Source organism: Lynx rufus, unplaced genomic scaffold (assembly GCF_022079265.1).
Source record: "Lynx rufus isolate CCGP_SWC_20201006 ecotype Redwood Valley unplaced genomic scaffold, mLynRuf1.p SCAF_1, whole genome shotgun sequence".
Taxonomy (NCBI): Eukaryota; Metazoa; Chordata; class Mammalia; order Carnivora; family Felidae; genus Lynx; species Lynx rufus.
Window position 1 is genome coordinate 92,259,211 of NW_025814823.1, and position 16,553 is coordinate 92,275,763.

The window sequence follows — 16,553 nt, forward strand, 5'->3', positions numbered from 1 at the left end:
TTCCCCAACGTGAAGCATTTGTGTACTTTTTTGTTGTTATTTTTGTTACTAATTTAGAAGAGAAGCAACAAACTACTCTTACAGAATGGTATTCGGCTCAAGAGAATACATTCAAGCCTGAGTCTCAGAGGCAGAGAACTGTTCCGAATGTGACTGAAGAGTATGATTTGTTGGATGATGGTGGTGATGCTGTCTTCAGCCAGTTGGTAAGACCTTGTTGATTTCACACTGATATTTTGAGTGAAAATTGTGTAGTTTAAAGAACATCTTACGAGATTATAATATGTTACTGAATTATTACAGTGTAATTCTCTTAGTTTATCTTAGGCTACAACACATTTTTCAGAAAAACTTTCTAACACACTTTTTTTGGCAAATAATGCAACATTTTTTATTGTTTTATATGAATTTAAATTATTTCAATATTTTCTCTGATTTTTTTGAAGACAATACAGATATTATGGATATATGTTATCATTGCCTGATATTTTATCATCTCAAAAGTTTTTTTTATTAAAATTTTTTTAATGTTTATTAATTTTGAAAGAGGCAGAACATGAGTGGGGGAGAAACAGAGAGGGAGACACAGAATCCAGAGTAGGCTTCAAGCTCTGAGCTGTCAGCACAGAACCCAGTGCAGGGCTCGAACCCACGAACCGCAAGATCATGACCTGAGGCAAAGTTGGATGCTTAACCCACTGAGCTACCCAGGTGCCCCTACCATCTCAAAAGTTTAAGAACCTGTGAGCTGAACAATGTAACACAGATAAGTTCAGTTAAGAGAAAATTGAGAAAAAACTTTTGATATTAGAGCCCATAGTCAATACTGGTGTTGTTTCTACAACCAACCAGCTATGTGACTTTATAAAATCAGTTACCTGCTGTAGACCTCAGTTTATTCTTTTCTTCTGCTTTTCTTTTTTCTATTTTGCCACAGAATGTTTTACAAATGAAATATTTTGTAGAAGCCCTGCCTGCTCGTCTTTACTGTCCACTCCCATCCCTACATGGGGCTTCTGCTACCTTGGGTTCCATTGAAACTGTTTGAATCCAGGTTGAAAACTGGAACTAGCTGATTTCCTAGGTCCCTTCTGGTCTTTAATTCTGGTTTAGAATTCTTTAAAAGGCACTGGTGATTAGTGTGATGCAAAATATTGCTGGGCCTATGCACTTTTTGGAAAAAGAATTTAACTGTTTTGAGCATGAGAAGGTACATATGCAGGTGCATTTGGTTCAGTGAATAGCCTTTTGACCATTAAATCAGTGTTTCTTAAGCCTGGTTGCACATGAGCATCACCTCAGGAACTTATTTTAAAGCCCTTATGGAATCTTGCCTCCACCAGCAGAGGTTCTCATGAACTTGGCATCAGTGTTGAAATACACCAGTGTTGGCCCCTCTGATGTGCAGCTGGGAGAGAGAACCACTGGTGTACAAGTATATTTAGCAACATTTTGCTAGAAACACACTTAGGTAATATTTAGACTGAATCATGCTCCTTTGGTTACAAACTCATTCTCAGATGAAAGATAAATGTAAGAACAAGATACGATATTGTAAGTGGAGTGTGTGTGTTCAGATGAGAAACTTTTATGTCAAAGCCTGTGCTATTATATTATATGTGGTTAATAGTTCTTGTGGCCATTGTGTCATCTCATATTCTTTGCAAGCGAAGGTTAAGCTGTCAGGTAATTTATAACCTCTGCTTTTGTTTTGTTTTTTAAAGACAGAAAAAGATGTGAATTGCCTTGAACCATGGTTAATAAAGGAAATGGATGCTTGTCTTTCTGACATATGGCTACATAAAGATGTCGATGCCTTCGCTCAGGTCTTTCACCTTATTTTAACTGAAAATGTTAGCGGTATGTATAACTTCTTAAAAAATATTTTTTTTTACTCTTACAGTTATTTATGGTGGAAATGTAGTTTAATTCAGAATGTATGTACTACATTTGTTGTTCACAACCAATAATTTGTTCTTTTGGAGTACTTATTTCAAATGGGCAAATCAAGATCTTATTAGCATAGTAGAATAAATATTGTGTTAAATTAGGGATTCTTCTTTTTTTTTTTTTAATGTTAATTTTTGAGAGAGAGAGAGACAGAACATGAGTGGGGCGGGGGAGTGGGAGTGGCAGAGAGAGAGGGAGACACTGAATCTGAAGCAAGCTCCAGGCTCTGAGCTGTCAGGGTAGGGCCCGACATGGTACTCGAACTCATGAACTGTGAGATCATGACCTGAGCTGAAGTTGGACGCTTAACCGACTGAGCCACCCGAGTGCCCCTAAATCAGAGATTCTTAATCTAGTTGTCTTCAGAATAGCTATGTGGGGGTCTGTGAATATATGTGCAGTTATGTGCAGAGGTATTTTTCTGTATATATATTGTACCCATATTTCTGTATATATATTGTACCCATCAATACATGTTCCTTTCCTCCCAAGGGAATATCTTCGATTTTTTGAAATTTGTGATTTCAAAAAAGGAAGGAAAAAAAAGATTGATAACTTTGCTCTAGATTTTGTATTTAGTAAGTGATGAATTTTAACATACCGTTAGTTATATAAGCTCAAGTACTCATTCACATGCACATGCTTTATGTCATGTGATATGTTTTCATAATGACCTAGCCTGATTTTGTTAGTTGATTATAGTGACTGTTGGTAACCAGAGGTGAGTTTCAGAACTCTGAAGCCTTCTAGGCAAAAGACAGAATGAAAGGCCAGAGAGTCAGTACTGGAAATGATTTAGATGTCAAGTGGTTTATCCCCTCAACTAAACTTCTCAGTGTTATTATTATTATTATTGATCACTCCTTTCTTGAAACATTTCCTTCAATCAGCCTATCCTATTCCAGCTGGAACTTCTTGGTTTCCTTCGCAGAATCTTCCCTTTTCCTGACCTCTAAAGATGCAGTGGCCCAGGCCTCAGTCCTTAGGCCTTGCTTCAATTTACACGGACTTCTTATGTGGTTCTCATCTAGTCATAGCTTTAAATACTTATTGTCTCTTAGTGACTAGCTTCAGGTACAGTAGGTCAATCAGCCTAAAAATCTTTACTCTTTACTTACATCAATTCAGCCTATGGTTAGTATATCTCGTTGCCAACCACATTGTCTTAGTGATTCATATCACCTTTAAAACTTCTAGTTCTTCTCTTTTTTTTTTTTTTAACATGGGATTTTGTTAAGTGAATGCCCCCTATCATTTACATGTTGTTCTGCTTTTTTTTATTTTTATTTTTTTTGAGTTTTTAAATCTCATAATTAGATTTGGCCCATTGGTTTTGGTTAACAACCCCCCTCCCCCCGCCCCTGCCACCCAGTTCTAATTGTTACCTAGTGTATTAATAAACCTTCTCAGTTTATTAGCTCAGAAGGCCTGGGTCAATGACCATGTGCTATGTATGCTAGAAGAGGCTTTAGGTCAATATTTAGGTGTAGTTGTTCAAATGGTTATAATTCCATAATGTACTAATCTAACAGACCTCTTAAGGAAATGAAGATCTTTGTAAATTTAGTTTGATCTACTTTTTTTTTCCAGTTTATCAGTCATTAAAAAAATAAATTATCTGTATTTTGAAAAGTAACTTTTTGTATTTGGAAATGTGAACATTTGTTCATCTCCAGTTTTCTGGCAATCTTTTTTTCTCCAAAAGAGAAATGCCTTGCCATCTTACCTGAAAATTAGGAAAATTTGAACTCTGAGGCAAGTTGCCTTAAAATATTTATGAAGCATTAATGTATTATTCTTGACCTTCATCCTAGATATTTCTTTAGTGTATACTATTACTTGGATGTCATCATCCTATGCATCCAGGTCCTGCATCTTTATAAAAGTGTCACTGGACATTTTCTAGAGTGCGCTATGCTAGTATTTTAAGCTGTGTGAAGCAAACTAAAATGTTGTAGTAATTCTTTGAACAGTTATTGAATTCCTGTCTTTTTATTTTTCTTCTAAAATCTCAATCCTTAATTGGCACCAGAGTTGAAAATACTTCATGTAATCCAGGAGACCCTGGGCTTCATAGGTTTCTTTTTAATGTTGTCAGTTTCTCCATGTGATCCTGTGGAAGCAGCTGGTAATTAGTAAGATGTAGGCATTCTTTGTCATGCTTATTGTCCTAGTTACCTATTGCTGCATAACAAATCATTCCTAAACTTAGCAACCTGAAACATTTATTATCTCACACTGCTTCTGAGAATCAAGAATCTGAGAGTGGCAAAACTGAGTGGTTCTGGCTCCTAGTGACAGTAGTGAAGCTGTTGTCAGGGGTTTGGTCATCTGAAGGTTTCACTGGAACTGGAGCATCTGGTTCCGAGGAGGCTCGCTGAGGTGGCTCTTGGCAAGAGGCCTCCAGTCATCTCTGCTTTTGGCATAAGGCTTCAGTTCGTTGCCATGTGGACCTCTTCATAGGGCTGGCTGTCTTATTCTTCCTAGGATGTGACAGCTGGCTTCTTTCAGAGTGAGTGATCAAAAGAGAAGGAGAAAAAGCAAGCAGGAAGCTGTAGGTACCTTTTAGAGTGAGTTACGTAGTCTAGCTCTTACTCTAGGAGAATGGAATTAGGCTCTGCCTCTTGAAGAGAGGAGTACTAAGGAATTGTTGGATACTTATTAATACCCTGCTGGTGAAAATACATACTTATTCGTACCTGCTGCTCAAAAATATACACATTTTGGTTCTGTTCTCCAGGGCTATCAAACGACTATTCAGTTGAAGCTGTAATTCTCTTACAGTGAGTATAGGTCATAATCTTTTCAGACCTTTTTAAAAATGCGTGTGCCTGGCCATCCCAGACTTACCGACTCTGAATCTAGAGTAAATCATGCCTATCTGTGCTTTTAGAAATAAGAAGCTTGAGGTAATTCTCTTCTGAGTCCTCCTCCCCATCTTAAGAACCATTGATTTGTATTAATAATGGTTACCATGTTGTAGAGTATTATTAAACAATGAGAATAATTGGGTATCTAAAATTTTCCATTTGTAATTATCTTAAATTTTACTGCAGAGGTTCCCCCCCCCCAGTGATTCTTTATTTTTGAAATTACCAGTTTTATAATTTAAGCAAACTGGTGCTAAGCAATTTTATTATATTGCATTCCTTGAGACATATATTCTAGGAAAGAACTTAAACTCAATAGAACTTTGTTTTTCTCATGGAGGAATTTTATGGTTTGTAAACTTTCTGCCAATGCTTTATTTCCATTAAACATCTCAGTAAGTAACAGCCTGGAATGGTGGAATGAAAACAAAATGAAAGAACAACAAAAAATGGTCTTGAACTTTGCATTTGCACTTTTAAGCATTCATTACCAGTTGATGATGAACATTAACTTTTTAATTCTTTGTATTTTGTCATCTGATGATTAAGACATATCCAGGCTTAGGAAAATTATTTAAGGGTTCTGCAAGTTACTAGTTTTCGTCTTCTGTTTTAATTATCATGGTGAGCTTAAGACAGCTTAACAACTATCTTTCCTTCTCTTGCCTTCCAAATGATTGTCCCTATTCCATCATTTATTTTTATTTATTTATTTATTTATTTATTTGTTTGTTTGTTTATTTATTTATTATTTTTTTAGAGAGAGTGTGAGTGGGGGAGAGGGACAGAGGGCGAGGGAGAGAGAATCCCAAGCAGGCTCTGCACTCAGCATGGAGCCTGACATGGGGCTCAATCCTGTGACCCTGGGATCATGACCTGAGCTGAAGTCAAAAGTTGGATGCTCAACTGACTGAGCCACCCAGGCGCCCCTCCTCCATTGTGTTTATATTAAAAGCATATGAATGACATCTCCTTGGATGATCTGAGTTAAGGTTATGTAATACTGTTACCATGTAGTGGGTTAAGGCGCAAAGTCCCAAGTGAATTCTCCTGACAGTCATTTATTTCTTTCATTTAACTTAAAAAAAATTAAAACGATTTAAAAAATTTGGAAATGTAACCTATATTTATCTTTTCCTGTTTTTAGTTGATTATAGGCATAGCGAAACCAGTGCAACAGCTCTGATGGTTGCTGCTGGACGAGGTTTTTCAAGTCAAGTAGAGCAGTTAATTAGCATGGGAGCCAACGTGCACAGTAAAGCGTCAAATGGCTGGTAATTGTAAACTGCATCCGTTCTTTATATGTCTTGGTCCAGCTACACATACTGTCTTTGATTTCTTACGTTTGTCTTTATGTTAAAAGCTGTTCTATAATAATTGCTGGAATATCTCTAATGGGTGAATGAATAATGTGACTAGTTTTATAATTTTGAAAACATCATTTTTCTAATAGTTTGATATCTTTGAATTTTGGCAGGATGGCTTTAGATTGGGCTAAACACTTTGGACAGACTGAAATTGTGGATCTTCTGGAATCTTACAGGTAAAACTTTATTTTGTGCTTAATTAACCCTAACTTCTTTTTTATTTAAAAAAAATTTTTTTTTTAACATTTATGCATTTTGAGAGACAGAGGCAGAGCATGAGCAGGGGAGGGGGAGAGAGAGAGAGATACAGAATCCGAAGCAGGCTCCAGGCTCTGAGCTGTTTGTTAGCACAGAGCCCGACGTGGGGCTTGAACTCCCAAACCGCAAGACCAGGACCTGAGCTGAAGTCGGACGCTCAACTGACTGAGCCACCCAGGTGCCCCCTAACTTCTTTTTTAAAAGCTGAGCTGTGAAAATCAGTATGATGCTGTAGACTATATAGTCTCTTATTCAGAGATTTTCTTTTGTGTTTTGTTTTTTTTTTTTTGCTGTTGGTTTTTGAATTCTAAGGAATTCTAAGGAAAAAAAAATTTTTTGTAGGGTGCCGGTAAGATCCACTATGCTGTAATAATTTATTTTATTTTGAAAAACAGAAGGATTTCCAGTTAAACATGGTAGCTAGAACACATGTAATTTATCTGCATTTTCACAAAACCTCGTTGAAATGGTACAGAAGGAATGTTCAAGCTAATAAAGTGAAAGAGATTGGAAGAGGTCATAGCAACTGATCAAAGAAATTAGTAAATTTTTGGGTACTAGAAGGCTAGTGGATCGGTGCTGGTTGACGTGGCAGAGCTGAGAAAACTGAAACCTGAGTGCCCACAGAGGGAAATGCCAGTGAGAAACAGATTCATTTTAGCTTCTTAGAGGCTCACTTAACTAATTCTTTTTTTTTTTAAATGAATCTTTTTTTTTTTTAATGTTTAATTTTGAGAGAGAGACAGAGCGTGAGTAGGGAGGGGCAGAGAGAGAGGGAGACACAGATCTGAAGCAGGCTCCAGGCTCTGAGGTGTTAGCACAGAGGTCGACGCGGAACTCAAACTCGTCAACCGTGAGATCATGACCTGAGCTGAAGTCGGACACTCAACTGTCTGAGCCACCCGGGCGCCCCTCACTTAACTACTTCTGAATAACAGTGAAAGAAAAGGCCAAAAACAAAACAAAAACAAAAAACACAACAACAAAAAACCCCCCAAAATCCCAGAATTGATTGAAATTCTCTATGAGGAACATTTAGAATTCCAGATTCCCTTCTCCCCTCCACCAGGTGATACCACTTCCCCACCTTTGCAGGAAGTGGGAAGTATATTAAAAAATAAAGTCACGGACATGTTGGACTTGGAGGTACCAGGCACAGTGGGAGAGTAGGAGTGAGGCATCAAACAGAAAAGTCTAAAGACTGAAAGTTGAGGTACCATCCACTCCCTTCCACTGCTGTCCTGTTGCCTTTTCCTGTTTGAAGCTTATGTTCTTTAGCAGAAAACTTGAGAATTCTTTCCTGGGAAAACAGACGAAGCCAAGGGAAAAGAATTAGAATTATAGAAGGTTGGGTATTCCTTCAGTGAAATGACCATCTTTATTTATTTATTTTTTTTTTAAATTTTTTTTTCAACGTTTTTATTTATTTTTGGGACAGGGAGAGACAGAGCATGAACGGGGGAGGGGCAGAGAGAGAGGGAGACACAGAATCGGAAACAGGCTCCAGGCTCTGAGCCATCAGCCCAGAGCCTGACGTGGGGCTCGAACTCACGGACGGCGAGATCGTGACCTGGCTGAAGTCGGACGCTTAACTGACTGTGCCACCCAGGCGCCCCGAAATGACCATCTTTAAACTAGATAGCTCAGCAATTGTCACCTGTGCAGATGGAGTTTTGTTTTTGTTTTTTTTTTTCATTGTCTTTAAAGATGAACAAAATGTTGGGGATTGATCACTGGGAATCTTTGAGGGGAAAAAGCACCCACAATCCAACAGACAACAATAGTAACCAAAAAACCCGGAACTTGGATGGGACTAAGCGTTAGTGACCAGAAGAAGACTTCAAAAACTAATAGAAAATATTCATGAAAGAGAAACAATGTGTTATAAAATAGGAACAGAACACATATCTTTGTTTAAATCTTACCTTCATGGGGGCTACCTAATTAATTCTATTACTGCAGTCTACCTCCTGTGCTACTGATCCTCCTTAACTGATTCTATTTTGATTTAAAAAAGAAGAATCAGACAATACTTTTCACAATCCTATGAAACAAAGCCTTCATTTTGGTAATTAAAGGTTTTAGGTAAATTTAGGTCAGATTGTGTAGATTTTAATGTTTATTTATTTTTGAGACAGAGACTGAGACAGCACATGAACTGGGGAGGGTCAAAGAGAGAGGGAGACACAGAATCTGAAACAGTCTCCAGGCTCTGAGCTGTCAGCACAGAGCCTGACACAGGGCTCGAACTCACGGACTGCGAGATCACAACCTGAGCCGAAGTCGGACGCTTAACCAACTGAGCCACCCAGGCGCCCCCAGATTGTGTAGATTTTAGATTAGATATCTTTTTTTTTTTTTTTTTTATTAAAAATTTTTTTTTTTTTTCAACGTTTATTTATTTTTGGGACAGAGAGAGACAGAGAATGAATGGGGGAGGGGCAGAGAGAGAGGGAGACACAGAATCGGAAACAGGCTCCAGGCTCCGAGCCATCAGCCCAGAGCCCGACGCGGGGCTCGAACTCACGGACCGCGAGATCGTGACCTGGCTGAAGTCGGACACTTAACCGACTGCGCCACCCAGGCGCCCCTAGATTAGATATCTTAAGAAAAGAGAAAGATATTTTATTAAAGGAAAAGGTACCTGAAGAAGACATGTTTAGTAATACGTGGATAGCATCTATCGGTCTTCAACCTGTAAGAATCAAAAGTGAAAAAAATGGAATTTGAAGTTAAAATATATCAAAACATCTTTTATTGAAGAACATATAAATGTTTTATATGAGTTGGGTTTTTGTATTTAATTCTATAGATATAGTCTCAGGTATTAGATGAAGTATGTTTGAAGTATGAAATTAGTCTTTTCTTTTTAATTTTAATTAAATGCTAATGACATTTAGAGTGACAAAGTTCTTAGCAATGGCAGGATTTGTTGTCATTTCAGTTAATAGCACCCAGAACTTGCAGTCCTTTTAGTGCTAATACTTTGAATGCTCCACTTTGAATGCTTCTTAGGGTGCTAGGAAGTATCTCAGTAGACACTATACATTACCAAGTACAGGAGTTATCTGGATAATATTCTAATTATCCTGGCTACCTGGGCTTTCTTTTTAGTCCACAGATCATGACATTCTCAGTCACCAATTTTAAACATTTAAAATGCAATTTATTAATAAAATGTGTGTTGGATTATTGATAATTGATATGTAAAGTTAGTGGGTTTTTTTTGAGAGTGCTAGTGGAGAGGGACAAAGGGAAAGAGAGAGAGCATCTCAAGCAGGTTCCACACCCAGTATGTAGCCCGACATGGGGCTCCATCCCACGACCATGACATCATGACCCGAACTGAAATCAAGAGTTGGGTGTTCAACTGACTGAGCCAACCAGGCTCCCTTGAAGTTAGAGCTTTAAACAAAGAACATACTCCTCTCCTCATTTACCTGTTAAGAAGTAAAAAACCAAAAAACTTGGAGTATTTGAAAAAGGATCTTAAATTTAAAATACTACAATTTTAAGTTTAATATTTTCCCTATTGAGATCAGGCTTCATTTTCTGCTAAGCTCTTTAAGAGAAATGGGCTGAACTGAACTTCCTAGAAATCTTATTCATAGTTACAAGTGATGGCAGTAGTTTATATTTTTATATAGAGGATGAAGAAGCAAGCAATTACTTAATTTATGCTGATTCTGGGCTTTTGGAAAGTAGTGAAGTCAATCTGCTTTTAGAATAGAATTACCAAGTTAGCAGTCATGTTAAGCTGGTACCTGTAGAATTGTGGTTTGTTTTTTTTTTTTTAACATAGACTTTTCTTCAGAGTATTGTTTATAAGAGTGAACAACCTGTTGAAATATAAATGATGATTGAAAATTTGTGTCTTTTAAGTTTTATTATGGTAAAGTTTACATACCACATGAGTTAGTTCACCCATGTTACACAGTCATTACCACAATCAATTTTGAGAACGTTTTCATTACCCGTCTCCCCCCAAAAAACGCAACTCTTCCAGCTCTCGACACCTAGTGTACTTTCTGTTTCTGTAGGTTTGTCTATTCTGTATACTTAATCTAAGTGGAATGGTATCATACTTGGTCTTTTTAATTGGCTTCTTTCATTAGCATAAATGTGTTCCAAGGTTCATCCATGTTGTAGCAGGTGTTCTTTTTCTGACTAATAACCTACTCTGTGGATACATCACGATTTGTTTAACCATTCATCAATTGATGAACATTTGGGTTTCCACTTTTTGACTCTTACCAATAATTCTGGTATGAACATTTGTGTACACATATTTATATGGACATGTATTTTCATTTCCCTTGTTTATATACCTAGCAGTGGAAGTGGAATTGCTGGGACGTGTGGTCACACTGTGTTTAACATTTTGAGGAACCGCCACATTCTTTTTCAAAGTGGCTTCACCATTTTATGCTCTCACCAGCAATGTATGATGGTTACAGTTTCTCCACACCCTCTCTCCACATTTACTTTCTTGTCTTTTTTTAATTGTAGTCCTCCTAGTGAGTGTGAAGTGGTATTCATTGTGGTTTTGATTTTCATTTCTCTGATGACTAATGATGTTAAACATCTTTTCAGTGTGTTTATTGGCCATTCGTATATTGTCTTTGGAGAAATGTCTTCAGGTTGTGTTTTCAAAAATCACTTACTGACAAATTTTACTTTGGGTAATGTACTGTAAACCAAAACATGAATTGTAGCTGGGACATTAAGTATCACTTACCCTCTTTAGGGTGTATTTAAAATTTGAAGAAGGATATCATGGGAATTGTTGGCCTTAAAGGATTACTCTTTTTTGATGAAAATTGAGTTTGTGGGTTTTTTTTGTTGTTGTTGTTTTTGTCTTTTTTTTCCTAGTGCTTCACTGGAATTTGGAAATCTAGATGAAAGTTCTCTGGTACACACAAATGGGAGTGACCTCAGTGCAGAAGACAGAGAGCTCCTGAAAGCTTATCATCACAGTTTTGATGATGAAAAAGTAGACTTGGATTTGATCATGCACCTTCTATACAATATCTGCCATGGTTGCGATGCTGGTAAATAACTACTGTCTAAAATAACTGGAACAACAGTGTATACTTCGATTTCAAAATTAATATGTTGTGTGTACAGATTTTTGTGTAATTCCATTGGTAGTATTACATAAATAATCTCTTAAACATCATAAGTATCACAGTTTATTAGTACATAAAAACACGTGATAGAGTTCATTATAGATGGTTCTGTTGATTGGTTCTGGTTTGTAAAACCAGAGGTTTACTGTTAAAAACGTTATTCTTCTCCAAGGAGCAATATTAATTTTCCTGCCTGGATATGATGAAATTGTTGGACTGCGGGATCGTATCCTGTTTGATGACAAGCGGTTTGCTGATAACACACACAGGTAAAAGCTAAAGCTTTATATTTGCTGCTTTAAGTAACAGATAGGTACCATAGTGTATTTTCCCTTTCATTGTCAACAGATATCAAGTCTTTATGCTTCATTCAAATATGCAAACATCTGATCAAAAGAAGGTATTGAAAAACCCGCCTGCTGGTGTTCGAAAAATTGTAAGCTTTATAAAATTTTCTTTTGTCCATTTTATTAGTCATTGGTCCTGTTTTCGTATTAACTGTAACATAACATTCCATTTTGCAGATCCTTTCCACCAATATTGCTGAAACCAGCATCACAGTCAATGATGTTGTCTTTGTTATTGATTCTGGTAAGGTGAAAGAGGTAGGTTGGAGGAATTGTATTTTATTTAAATGAAGAAGATTAAGTTACATTCCAATAAATGCTTTTATAAGCAGAATTCACTTTAGTGGGAAAATCTCTGGTTCTGCCTGAATTTACCATAGTAGTCGTTGATTTCTCTGAAGTGAATATTTTACTTTAAACAGTTCAGAATATAAGATCCAGTTAGTGTAACAAATTATATTAAAAAAATGAGCTTCTGCTGATTAAATATTAGGAAGAAAGTAAAGGGTTGGCTAGCTACACTGAAAATTTTGTCACAGTGTGGGAATTTGATTACATATTTTGTATGCTTTCCTTCTACATGTGGGCATGGACCATGTCCCTCCTGTTCAGTGTTTAATCTCCGGTGCTCCACATGTAGCAGATACTCAAAAGATATTTAGTTTGAGAGAACCATACTCAGAGGAAGCAGACAAAACTAAAGTTCAGCAAATGATAGCGGACACATGGGTCCATTACCTGCTTTTATCAAAATAAATTCCGTCAGAACACTGCCATGTTCACTCTTCTGCCTATTGACTATGGCTGCTTTCACACTGCAGATGGCAGATTTGAATTAGTTGCAACAGAGACTCTCTACAAAGGCTAAAATATTTGCTGCCAACCCAGTAGAAATAAAAGACAGCATTTATTTTCTTTAGCATTAGAATACTCAGCAGTTCTCAATGCCCTTAACTTTGGTAGGTCCTTTTACTGAAAGAGTTGAAAGTGAGAGGTGGTTGATTTTCAAGCAAAGATACTATCTATGTTGGGGAAAGCAAATGATCTCTGTTCTAGTGGATATAAATGATCATGTTTTAATGTGAAAAAAATTTATTAATTGCTTTATAATGTTTTCAAAGTAATTTTAAGGAATATCTTATAGAACACAAGATTTTATTATAAAATTTGGACATTTCATTATAGTGGGATGCTATAAAGAGGAGATAATACATTTTGTTTTTTTATAAGAGGATAATGATGAATATTATCTTTAAAAGTCTGAATGGTGAGTCCATAAAAATTCAGATTTTATTGCCCTGAAATTAGCTAAAGCTGAACAAGTGAATTTTGAATAATTTAGAAATTAATTCCTATAGGTATCATTTATCAAGTAAACCATAGTTAAGAATATGATGATAGTGTCAGAAGTTATTTTACATACAAAATTGACAAATGTGACATTTTAATAAAAACTATTGGTACTATTTTTTCTAAAGATCCTATAATTAAACTATTATGAGAATGCATTTGTAATTGCTCTATATAGTTATCCTATGAAAGGAAAAGTGTAAGTCACTGAATGATTAAGTATATATTCTAGTTAGGAATCCACTCTTTTTAAAGTATTTCTCTATAGTGAATTTTTGCTTTAGAATCTGAGGATGTATGGAGGGAATAATGGTTCTTTTTAAAATTCTTTTTTTTTTTTTTTTTTTTTTTAGTGTTTATTTTTGAGAGACAGAGCACAAGCAGGGAAGGGGCAGGGAGAAAGGGAGGCACAGAATCCAAAAATCCAAAATAGGCTCCAGGCTCTGAGCTGTCAGCACAGAGCCTGACATGGGGCTGGAACCCATGAACCGTGAGATCATGACCTGAGCCAAAGTCGGGTCGCTTAACTGACTGAGCCACCCAGGCATCCCTATTTATTTTTGAGAGTGAGAGAGACGGAGAGCGAGCACGCGCTCAGCAGGGGAGGGGCAGAGAGAGAGAGGGAGACACAGAATCTGAAGCAGGGTCCAGGCTTTGAGCTGCCAGCCACAGACCCCGAGGCGGGGCTCGAACTCAGACTGCGAGATCATGACCTGAGCTAAAGTTGGACGCTTAACTGACTGAGCCACCCAGGCGAAGAGGCTTTAAATTAAACTTGGCATGTTAAAATATATTCATAATGTTTCTTGCTGTTTCTTCTTAAACACCTTTTATAAAAGTTTTAACATGAAGAAAACTTAATTACAGAAATCCTTTGATGCACTGAATTTTGTTACAATGTTAAAAATGGTGTGGATTTCCAAAGCTAGTGCCATACAACGAAAAGGCAGGTAATGTACATTCATTCACTCAATTGCCTATAAAATGGAAACATTTTGGTATGTATTACATATTTAATATATATTCTTTCTATAAAATGTTAAGATTTTCATGTTAATCTTCATTTTTATATTTTTTGTAAAGCAATCCATTTTAAAATATACTTTTTTTAAAGGTTGAATTCAGCTTATTTAAAATTTTTTTGCCTAGTATAATCTATACTCAGAAGATGTAAGAAACATAGACAAAATTAAATGGAAAATCTCTTCAATATTTGCTTCATAGGACAATGGACTAATTTCTGTATTTTGCAAAAAAACCCCTTCCAAATCAATTCACGAAGACCAATACATGAACCTCACATATATCACCTCATATATGCCAAAAGAAATGTAAATTAGTGAGGTAATATTTTTTGCTTATCACCGGATTGTCATTGATGAAAATGTTTAACAGTACATACAACAGAGTTGGCAAAAGTATAGGCCAGTAAGCTTTCATGGTTTGCTGATGGGAGTGTAAATTGGTGTGACTTCTTCAGAGGACAGTTTGAAACTGTCGATCCAGATCTACCCTTTGCCACTGGATTCACTTTCTCATAATTTTTCCCGAGTATACTTGTGCACTGTGTGCAGGGATGTGTTTAAGAATGTTTTCTGCAGCATTGTTTGTAATAGTGAAAAATCTGAGAACATTGTAGTGTCCATTAGTAGTGAAGTATTGTAGTTAGATAAATTATGCTGTAGTCACACAATGGTATACTAGGTAAGTGTTAAAAGGAAAGATGTAGATGTATGTATTTTTATAGTGGAATGGGTTTTCAGAATATATTATTAATTGAAAAAAGTAAGGTGTAGAACGTGCATCCAATAGTATTTGCTTGTGCTAAATATGTATATGTGTATGTATATATGTATGTGTATATATAGTTTAATGTTTATTTTTGTGAGAGAGATGGAGTGTGAGTGGGGGAGGGGCAAAGAGAAAGGGAGACACAGGATCCGAAGCAGGCTCCAGGCTCTGAGCTGTCAGCACAAAGCCCAACACGGGGCTGGAACCCACAAACCGTGAGATCATGATCTGAGCCGAAGTCTGATGCTCAACCGACTGAGCCACCCAGGCGCCCCAGTATATATTTAGGCACAAATGCATTGTCAAGTTTGAGAGAAACATTAAAAAAACAATTGTTGACTCTGAGAAGGTGGGTTTGTGGGGCTCTTGAAGGAGATTTAATTTTCATTTTATTGCTTTGTAGCTTGGTTACTTATTTTAATAAATAAATAACATGCTTGCGTTACTTTTTCTTTTTAAAAAAATATTAAAAAAGTATTGTATTTTTCGATAATCATTTGACTGATTTTTTTCTTTCATTTTAACTGATAGAACAACATCAGATACTGACTTTAAAGATGTGCCTCATATGCTGAAGATGGTGGATGCATTATTTCTGTGCTTTATACTTTCATAGGATGTTCTTGAGGGCTTGTTGCTATTACCGTATCAGTTGTTTTCTTATGACAAGGTGTGGCTTGATACACTGAGCTAGGTTTATAGGCTGTTAATAGTATATTATTAGGGATGAAAATCAGAAATTGTAAAAATTTTTCTTGTCATCTCTTTCAACAGGTATTTTTTTTTTTTTTTTTTACAGCCTTCACTGTGCAAGTGTTAGGGATACAATGATCAATAGAGCCTGATGAGTAGAGTTTGAGGTGGGGGGAATGGTGTAGTTCTTCTTGGAATCCAGTAAAGTAAGCAATGATAATACTATGTGATTTGTGCTACAACTGGATTATGCTTCTAGAGGAGTTAAGGTAGAATCTGAGATAAATATGAATAAAGAGGTGTTGTGGCTCTCTGTCTTTCAAAAATAAATAAATGTTAAAAAAAAAAAAGATATTGTGGGAAGGCTTTTCTAGCAGAGGCAAGGCTTACGCAAAGGCCTAAAGAAAAGCGTGAGCAAGAAAGTTGTTTGGGTGGAGTTTAGTTTAGAGTAGAATGGTGAAGAGAGCAGAAAGAGGTAAGTTGCGGACAGGTCCTTAAGGACCCTTTTGTGTTTTCTGTCTTTCTTCTTAATAAACCAGAGGATGGCTCAATGATCATATTCTTTTAGCTCTTTGAAGAATGAGTTGGTACAGACAAAACTGATGGTAGGAGGACCCAGTAGGAGGCTCTTTCATTAATATTTGCATTTAAAATAAGGGAGAGATGACAGTAGTGTGGATTGTGATAGTGGAGAAATAAAGTAGATAATTCATTCAGGAGATACTAAGGGGTAAGGAATACTGTGGAGTCAAGGATGTCATACAGGTGTCTTAGAAATTTTGTGGATGGTGGTGCCGT

The 16,553-nt window shown here is 36.5% G+C and overlaps 1 protein-coding gene across 1 annotated transcript in view; it reads left to right on the forward strand.

Moving 5' to 3' along the window:
* YTHDC2 (YTH N6-methyladenosine RNA binding protein C2) overlaps positions 1 to 16,553 on the forward strand; it is a 71,550-nt gene that overhangs the window by 21,850 nt on the left and 33,147 nt on the right. Inside the window, exons 9-17 of the mRNA XM_047083466.1 lie at positions 58 to 206; positions 1,725 to 1,860; positions 5,968 to 6,094; positions 6,298 to 6,363; positions 11,318 to 11,496; positions 11,747 to 11,843; positions 11,923 to 12,010; positions 12,099 to 12,179; positions 14,139 to 14,221. Coding sequence (XP_046939422.1) covers positions 58 to 206; positions 1,725 to 1,860; positions 5,968 to 6,094; positions 6,298 to 6,363; positions 11,318 to 11,496; positions 11,747 to 11,843; positions 11,923 to 12,010; positions 12,099 to 12,179; positions 14,139 to 14,221 — 1,006 coding nt within the window. The remainder of the gene's footprint in view (positions 1 to 57; positions 207 to 1,724; positions 1,861 to 5,967; positions 6,095 to 6,297; positions 6,364 to 11,317; positions 11,497 to 11,746; positions 11,844 to 11,922; positions 12,011 to 12,098; positions 12,180 to 14,138; positions 14,222 to 16,553) is intronic.